The sequence below is a fragment of the Clytia hemisphaerica genome, unplaced genomic scaffold (assembly GCF_902728285.1).
Source record: "Clytia hemisphaerica strain Z4C2 unplaced genomic scaffold, Clytia hemisphaerica genome assembly, whole genome shotgun sequence".
Classification (NCBI taxonomy): domain Eukaryota; kingdom Metazoa; phylum Cnidaria; class Hydrozoa; order Leptothecata; family Clytiidae; genus Clytia; species Clytia hemisphaerica.
This window is the reverse complement of record NW_027103309.1, coordinates 484,547-494,382: the sequence shown is the minus strand read 5'-3', so window position 1 is coordinate 494,382 and position 9,836 is coordinate 484,547. Positions and strand designations below refer to the sequence as shown.

General features: G+C 32.9%; 1 protein-coding gene across 1 annotated transcript; it reads right to left on the bottom strand.

Moving 5' to 3' along the window:
* Positions 1 to 1,929: 1,929 nt before the first annotated feature.
* On the bottom strand, positions 1,930 to 6,475 carry LOC136812845 (bcl-2-like protein 1). Its single transcript, XM_067069374.1, has 2 exons — positions 5,905 to 6,475; positions 1,930 to 3,141 (listed from the first exon to the last, which is right to left on the bottom strand). Exons 1-2 carry the CDS (start codon positions 6,349 to 6,351, stop codon positions 3,019 to 3,021), a joined length of 570 nt encoding a protein of 189 aa, XP_066925475.1. The 5' UTR covers positions 6,352 to 6,475; the 3' UTR covers positions 1,930 to 3,018.
* Between the last annotated feature and the right edge of the window lie 3,361 nt (positions 6,476 to 9,836).

Below are 9,836 nucleotides of genomic sequence, written 5' to 3'. Positions count from 1 at the left end.
ATACTCTTGATAGAATAAATTCAGAATTAACTTACAAAGACAATTTTTTGTTAAAAGTGTCAAGGAACTCAAAACAAAAGTTTTCTCTTCAAATATCTTAACAGATCTTTTGACTATGGTCAGAGCCCTTAAAACTCAGAGTTTAACGCGCTTGAAAAAATTTGTGGTGTTTAAGGTACGCGTATATCCAATACCCAAGACAAGCTGTAACCAACTGGTATTATAACAGGATAAGAAACAGACAGTCCAGTCATTTGGTTAAATGTATCATTTTGACACATTACACGTAGGTCACGAACAAACCCACGTCAAGTTTTAAATTTTGCTTGTGATTCAATGTATAATGAAAACTCTTTTTGTTTGTTGACATTACCTGATATGGTTGACTTTTACAGGCTACAATGTCTTTAATTGCAACTACATGTTTTTTATAAGAACATCCGAAATATTTGAAGCCTTCGGATGTTCTTAAGTTTTGAGCTTTAAGCCTAAAAATGTTCTTAACAATGTTCTTATATTTCCCGTTTTTTGAGTATCTTTTGTCCATTTTCCTAAATAATTGAGTGTTTGAGAGTCCGCGAAGCCTAAAATGTTAAAACTTGTTCTTAGTATTTTGGCCATCGAAGCCTTATGTTCTTATATAGTTTGTTCTTATAAAATAAAAACGTGTATGATGTTTCTCTAGCATATTTTAACGCCTCGAAAGTAACAAAACGTGGGTTCGGTGTTTGATTATTAATAAACACAAGAAAGTAAACGAGAGGTCTTTAAGTAATTCAAGTTTTCAACAGGATTTCGAAATACCAAAAATGACATATTTTTATACATGTTCCAAGTAGGTCTGAAAGTTCAATGCTGAAACACATATGAAAGACAATACTCTGCCAAAAAAGAAAAGAAAAATTTGACAAAAGATTAATAGTCTATGAGAGTACTGATCGAAGAATTTGAATTATTCCACAAATACGTTAAAACAATTTGAAAAAATCTCTCGCAACCTCTTAGATCATGCCATATTCTCAAGTTACATTTTAGGGTGCCGTCAGCGATGAAAAATTTGATGTTTGATTTTCAAGAGGGTATTTAATTGCCAAGATGAAACGTCACTTCTAATACCGACACGTCGTCTTGTCGCCTTGTCGGTATTTGATCCGAATGACGTCATAGAAAGTCGAAAGAGAGAATTAACCTTTTTATGGTTGATTATAAAGCACAGCAAGAAAACAAAAGACAAATTATACCGTTGTGATTAAATTATCGTTTTTCGTCAATTAAGACTTCCCTTAAATGGCAATAAATTAGGACAGCTTGCAAATTCGTCGTTAATTGTCGGGATTTTGTTGCCATTTCTTAATTCCTGAATTCCAAAGGTATTTAGTAAATGATCTTTTTAAAGAATCCTGCTGATCTGTATCGCTTCTTGTCTGTGGGAATTTGATTGCTGTTACTTTACCGATTCAGCCTTCGTCAGCAACAAATAAAAAACCCAATTCATAGGAACAAAATATCAACACGATATGACTTCGAGACTCAGAAAGTATGCAATGAAATTTAAGTTTTCCACTTTGTACCCATAGAAATATTAACTCGATTTGAGAGAAATGATTTCAGCGTTCAAATTAGTCTACACAATAGACAGATCCAGGCTTTTAGGCCTTACTCGAAGAATAGGAGTAGGAGTTTTACGCTCGAAACGAAGGAAGATATGACGTAGCCTACGTTCAAATTGGATTTTGAGTTACTATACCCTTTCTATGACAACAAATGTTCGCACTGATAAGAAAAGCTCTATATTTTCTTTATGATCTTTATTATGTTGTCTGGTCAATAAGTTCGACTTCACTTTCTTCTTTTATCTTAGTCACAATTACATCTTTATTGTTTGAAACACAGTCTTTTTGTATTGGGAAATAAAAATAATGACAACGGTTTAACTTCTTGTTAAGATTTATTTTTAGTTATCTCTATTTACTTATGTACAATTCTTTTGTTTTCTAAATAAAATAAAATCTTTATCTGGGGTTAAAAGTCGCACCCTTCTCTCATCATGAATAAAATTTACACACAAACTCTCACTCAACTCGCACCCTCAGTATTCTCAGTTTATTGGTATTTTGATATTGACATTGACTACTTTTGACTGTCGATCGATATTGCAAATTTAATAGGATCAAATCGCATACCTTTCAAAGTCGGTTTCATACATCAATATTAAATCAAAATATCAACTAACTCAGATAGTAATACCATCACAAAAAATGTCCTTTTTATATTATCTAATATTTACAGGGGGATAAAGGGGGCATAGTAATAAATAGCAGTATTTTTCAATAGAGAATTTAAAATTGATAAAAAATAAACTAATAGTAGATTTAGTAGGCTGGGAATAGCGAAATCTAAATACAGATACAGCTTTTTGATTGATAAATAATCAACATTCTTTCTGTTTGTATGACTTCTCTAAAAAGTTTGTAATGTTTTTCCCATCAACCAAAAATTAGCAGGTCTTTGATGAATTTTCTCATGCCATTCTCTCCTTCTAAGATTCCCGAATAGCAATCTGATGTTTTTATTGAATCCTTTGGACCAGCCATTATTCAATGTCTATCAGCCAAAGGCTGTCAGTTATTAATAACAAAATAAAAACCAGTATGTAACCAACCAAACCAAACGAAATGAAATTTTCTATTTTGTATGTGTATTCAATACCATCACGCAATCCAAACTTTCACACCAATATTTTCGTAAAAATTATTAAGAAATGAAAATTCGCAGACCATCTTGTAGAGAAATGAAACTTTTCAATGTTAGTTGTTTTTTTTTCTGTCAATTGAAAAACCAGTCTCATGTTAGCAGTAGATATTACCGATCTAGTGAAATCTAGCTCAGATGGTGCTTGATTTTTGAAAGGCTGATAAATTTGTCGTACATCTCCAACAGCTGGCTTTTGTTGCAGCACCTTTTCACCAGATAACTCCACGGATTCCCAAACCCATCTTCCAGGGATGAAGGTCCAGTTCAACGTCCTTTGATGTAAAGAGCTGCAGCTATCGTACCAAGGCCAAGGGTAACATTGAAGAGACCTTTGAAGACTGTATCTTTGAGTTCACTGGCACCACCCATAGATGAAAGGAATGCAGCCTATAAAATTGAATAAAAATTAACTTTGAATATATTGAAGCTATCTCAAGTATTGATGTTTTCATATAGCAGTTGTTATCACTTTTTGAGGCGAGAAAGTGAGGGCACTTGGGTTTAGTAATATTTAGAAATGTTTGGACTGGATTTGAGACATTAAAGTGGAGAGATACTCAATTTCTTAATCGAGACTTTGTTGTTAACATGACTCATGCTTTAAAATGAAGATCTGAAAACCATCTGGATTAAGAAGATGAGAAGAAGAGGATGAGGAAAGTCTTTCAAATCTTTTTTTTTATAAGCGATAAAAACTGAAGCAAACGAGGAAGAAGAAGAAAGAAGAGCAAGTGTATGAAAAAAGGAAAACTAAAGAAAAAACATCAATGATTTATCGCCAGTCTATATCGTAGACATGTCAACAACATTGGCGGAGTATAATGTATTTTTTTCTTGTTGAAATGCTTTCCTTTTAAGTTCTGATGATGTCTTTTTCTAAGGTTTTACAACTTTTTGATAATCATTTATCTTTTTCTTATAATGAATTTTCTTTTTTGAAAGGCTTGTGAGGCGAGGGACGTCTAATCAAAATAAATGTTTAAGTCTATTCTTCATTTTTCATCTTCTTTTATTTCAAGATATAAAGATATGTGAGAAGAAATGAGTCACTTTTCTTAAGAGGGTCAGAAATAGAACTTTGACTAATCTATGCTTTAGAACATACTAAGGAAGTATAGTAAAGAAACCAGCCCACTAAATTTTCTTTTCAAAGTTTGTGTTGCCTTATGGGAAATAATTAAGAGATTTTAGAATTGAATTTCGTTATCTCTACAAGGTAATTACTTCTCATTGCATATGACTGATTTCAAGTGCTTGATAAATATTTGGATAAAAAATTGGTGATTAATTTTTATGAATCGTCTATGGAGGGACCTAGAGACGGTCAAGACCTTGAACCATTCAAAAACAGTTATAATACTTTTTTGATAAATTATAACCAGTAATATAACTTTAAACACACACCTTTTTTACTGAACCAATAGAAATTGGAGATAAAAGTCACATGATGCTCATATTCAAATCTGGTTGGTCAAAAATGTTTGGAATTTGAGATAATGATCTCTGATTACTTGTACATTTTTTTCTCATTTTAATGCCAGAGAAATTTGATCAAAATTTGATATTGACAATTTGATTTGGTTTCCAGTGCTATTTGAGAAAACGACAAAGAATTTTTCTTTTCCCAGAAAGGTTGACAAATGACATTTTTTGCGTCATTTTTGGACTAGTAAATTTATTGCCTGTTTTTTTTTGTATTTTTTTTGCTCATATGATTTTGAAGTGAACTTTGTTTTAATGAGATCAACATAATATTTTTTTAGTCTAATCATCTAGTGCCAGCTAAAAAACACCAATTTTGAAAAATATTATGTATTAGAAATACGAAAATAGTCGAAAAACTTTACACCTTATATCGTTTGAAAAAATAATTTTCTATTTTGCCTTGTAAATGAAAAATATTTGGTGTTTTCTGTAACAAAAGTTATAACAAGAAAATCTGGAAATGAACTGTTTTAGTTCTCACCAGCAAGTGAAAAATAGCTTTTTTCGGGAATCTTCATTTTTTTTTAATAAACGTAGTTTTGAGGTTATCAATTTTACATTCAAAAGACGTTATAAATAAAGGTCAAAACTTTGTACTGCATTTTCTTAAAAGAGTTTTTGTACAATGAACCCATATACAGATCATCATAGCTAAGCCGTATTACTTTATGCTTAATCTGGCGACGTTATGATGTAAAAGTAACTTCATAAGAATCTCTTGTTTTGATTTTGTACAATTTTTTATTATGAAAAATACCATAACTTTGAAAGAATGTTAAATTATGTCAATATTTCACCCAATCACTTGGTAATTATGTAAGATTTGTAATATAGGCAGTAGAAAAAATACTTTCTATCGATGACGGTGATACGCTAAGTACCACACAACGCAATTACAATGTTGCCTAGCAACAACATATTTCCGCACCCCATTAATACAATAGAAAAGAAATCTGTACGGAACCGAAAAACTACGTCGTCATTTTACAACGGGGTGCCGTCTATAACAAAATTCGATAGCTCCGGTTGCGGTTTCAAATTGTAGAGGATGTTTTTTTCTCCTCTTTCGAAGGTATGCTCTCCATTGCGGAGTTCTTTTCACTCTTCCTCGTCTGTATTATATGTCCTTGAAAAACTTAGATGAAAATATGAGAAAAAATATGAGACACAGGGAAAATAAAAGGCAACTGTTTATTTTAGGTATTGATTCAAGAATACATTTACTACACATCAACTGTATTTTGAGTAAATATCATTTTTTCATATCAAGTTTTTTTTCTTACTATAAGACCAGTAGTAAACATTTGGAGTTTTCATGTCGTATCACGTTTACGTGCAAAAAAGCGCCTCATTTAGGTCTTTGGGTGCTACCCTGGTGCTAAAAACAGACTGATTAATAAAATTCATGTCCGAATCTTATAAGAATATGTGCTTAAAATCATTTTTTTGTTTTTAATGTTTTCTTTCAAAATCAGATATTTTCCTCTTCCTCTTCCTTCAGATTTTGGCCGCTTAATATGGTATGAATAATCAAGGCATCATTCAAAACTTGATGACACCAGACACAAAAAAACAGTGTTTTCTATGGGACATCTTTCATAACCATTCCTCGATTATCCAAATCAAAATAAGAAGGTTTCCTATAGAAAACTTTTGATGACTTACCCATCCGCCATTCTCTTTAATCCATGGAGCTTGCTTAGCAATACAACAACCTAACCAATGTCCAATTCTATCATTAAAAGTGTCTTTACCAGCTTTGTGTAAATCGTCTATCAGTAGCGATACATATAAAAACAAAGTAATAATTCGTCCCCAATTAATCCCAGTACCAAATAAAGATTCGCACATGCGCATTAGAGTACGATATCCATTTTCCTCTGTAAATTTGATACCACTCACTAAATTTGATAATTGTTCAACTTGTTGAGGATTCGCGTCTGCAACTAATTTTAACATAACTTCTGTCTCTCTTCGAGTCGTTTTTAATAATCCACCAGACAGTTTGACAACAAATTGTTGTGCGACTTCTTTCGCAATTTTTGCTTCTTCAGTATTAAAGTTCACTGCAAATTGTTCATTAAATTCATTCATATTTACAACGTCAGCCATTTTTAGATAATTTTTCTCGAAACAAACAATCTCTGTCTTACTATACGATAGGTTTCTGTCCTACACTCGTCTTGTTTTGAGTTTTCTAGAGTATAGAGAAAGAGAAAGATATATATAAGCTGCTGAGAAACAGAAGCTGCGAACCTATATACTATTCCTTCATTTCTTACTCAATCACGGGGGTAGCATAACAATAGAGCTATTGTTCTCAGACGTCACTCATTCGTTGAAAATTTTTTAATTATTTAAAAAAGTTCCCTTTCATCACAGACCTATTGAGAAAGGCTTTTTGTATTGAAACAAAAAGTGACGTAAATTTATGTTAATTTATGCTAATTTTTACTAGTAACCTAAGGAACAAGAGGAGGAATGGCGTCGAATAAATTATGCAATGTTTACTTTTTGTTTATACTCCATCCCCTACTTTCAACTGTTAGCAGTAGGCAGTAGAACAGATTCAGCCCTCTATCTAATAGCATTTTAATAGGGCTGAAAGTCGGTAGGACTAAAAAAAATTTTACAGCTCCACGCACTTTCAGCCAAAAGTTTCAATTGCACTTTGAACTGTTATAGGGCATAATCATTAGGACAATGGGATTCTGTGGATATGCAGCATTGAAGCAACAAAGTCTTATTCCCAGTCAGCCAGGGCATTTTGTTTTTCCCTTGGTACAAAAAGTGAACAGGGAAGCGCAGGTGCAATTGTCTGTTTAAAATACTATTTTTGGGACAGCATGCTTCCTTCACTAAAAAAGGATTACTAGTTATTATAAATACTGGTAATAATGTACTTTAGACGTAACGTGGAGTTTTAGTTTTGAAAAAAAAAACAATATCTCTAGTGTAAAAATGCCAGAGAATGTCATACATTAATAGTCAATGAATGAAGCTTTTGAATACCCCTGTCTCAGTAATCCGGTGTAGTTTTGAAATCCACTCAAGACGGCTATGAAGATATTAAACTTCATCGGATTTAAATATTAGATCTCAAACTCACCGAGGTGAGTACTTTTAACTCGATTTTGACCGGGATAGGGAACAAAAAGTAACTTTTCAAACGTTATTATTCCGAGAATCTATTCATTTGGACCGGGTTGAACTCGTTGAACTACCACTGAAGATTATTAGTTGAGGTAAGACCAAAAATATTTCCAGTTTTGATCGGGGTAGAGAATTTCAATTGATTTTGTCCGTGTCGTTACGCCGGGGCTTAAAATTAAGAGACTTTTGGAAATTTCTTCCACCGGGAGATACACTGGGGTGGATCTGACCAGATACACTGGGGTGGATATGACTGGTTCAATGATACAGAGGTATTTTTGATATACAACATTGTTACAAGGTTCATCTAACGTTCATCTAACGTACAATAACATATAGAACGGTATGAATCCTCTTGTTGTTTAGTACCAGTTTTGGTACGTAATGTTTACGTAATGTTTGACAGTTCCTATAAGCCTTGTAGCAAATATTTGAGAAAAAAAACAACGAGCTCGAGTTTTGGGTAAAAACAACTTTCATTTTTGAATATGAACACTTAGGTAAGAAATCCACGCTATCGTCAGAGTCATCGTATATTATAAACATCCCCACGAGCGGGAAGTTACCTCAAAGTGGCAATGCTTGCCACTAGAGGGGGGGGGCTCACTTTTACGGTATGACGGTATTTGGCCTTTTTCCCCCATAAATCGGTATTATGTGAAAAAGTACGATATTAAGGTATTTGACCCTCGGCATGACGGTATTTAAGACCCCTGAACCCCCCCCCCCCATCCACCAGTACCCACAAGTGTATAATTGCTGTTCAAATTTCGGCTATAACCTTTTTGAGCATTTGGCTCTTACCAAAGAATCGATTCATAGGGCTTGAGGATAGTGATCAGTAATCTACCCATTGATATTAGCATCTGTTTCAGCCCTGAACGTTGCAAATTTACCCCACAAACAGAGACAATATTTTCAAAAAATTTCAATAGTCCTGAGCAATATGTCTTCCACCACCAAGTTTTTTTGTAAGAACAAACTAAGAGCATATGCCTTCGATGGTCAAAATATCAAGAACAAGTTAAGCAGATTTATAGGCTTAATCGACCCAATTTCTTGGGAAATTACTCCAAAATTCTCACGAAATGGTGAAATCAAATATATTTTAAAAACATTTTTCTAGGCTTTAAAACTCAAAAAGCTCAGAACATCCCAAAATTAAATTTTTTTTGGATGTTCTCATAAAAATCGTGTATCATTTACACTATCATTACCGAGCTTGAAAAATTGACAACACATTTGCCTCGATAACTCCCTTGAAATACGATAAGATTAATTTGAAACTGAATATGCCACATACAAATATCGACATCATTTTTGCATTTTAAGGGTTTTTCTCTGAGTTTAAGTACGAAAGGTGATACTTCAGGTCAACCCAGATACCTGTTATCAAATTACTTTGAGATTTCATCAAATGATTTAATCAATTTAGAGAAAGATCATACCATACAGTAGGTTCTTTAAAACACAACTGACAAAAAAGACAGTAATCCAAATACCAAGTCTAGGCCAAATTTACCCCTGTTTCATAGCTCTGACTTCCATGCGAAAGATAAAATCGAGAGCACTAAATAACACCAAAACACTTTTCCTAAAAGCATTCTGCTTTGTAGCCTATCTCTATCCCAACACGCGATTTTTTGATCACTCTGTTGGTCTATCACTTGTTACCACTTTCGCGTCTACGATGGAGAACTTGACCGAATTTATCGACGCCGTGTTTTTTTTATAAAATTCGACGTCACTAGCGACGAAAAAAGATGGCGGCCGAAAACATAAACAAAGAAGGGCGGGTGGAAAGGAAAAGAAAAAATTGAATGTTGAGACTTATTGCAGAACTTTTTTTAAGTATTGTGAGGTGTGTCGCTGTGTTGATTGTACAAAATGTTACAAAAATTAAACACAACAAAAAATGTATTGAGTGTTGTTTATAAAATTTCACTGCCTAAAAAGTAAAAAGCAGATGAAGTAACAACCCTACTCTATCAATAAAAGCATTGAAAATAAATTGCTCAAATTTTTTGAAATAGAAAATATAAAGCTTACCACCATACATAAAAACAGAGGAATACAAGAATTAAAAAAAAAAAAATTATGCACCTAAAACGACAAAAGATTCCTACCACTTTGTAAAAAAATATGCAAAATTCCCTTGAAAAGAGTAAAAAAAGTATAAAATATATAAATAAGATTTACTTTGATTTCTGGATTTGTACTTCGCATATATCAAGCTGAAACATGTTTTGATTATTTCGAAACTTTCAAATAATTATTTCTATACTCATAGTGGTTTCCGGTAGAATCCACAAAAGGAAAGAAAAGGTATCTTTTAAAGGTCTCCTATCTCGAGGATTATTCTGTTAAAAATTCTAAATAAAATAATCCAGCTGTAGACCATCAGCCACATTTCCTCATGATATCATCAAAAGTATTTGGTGGGC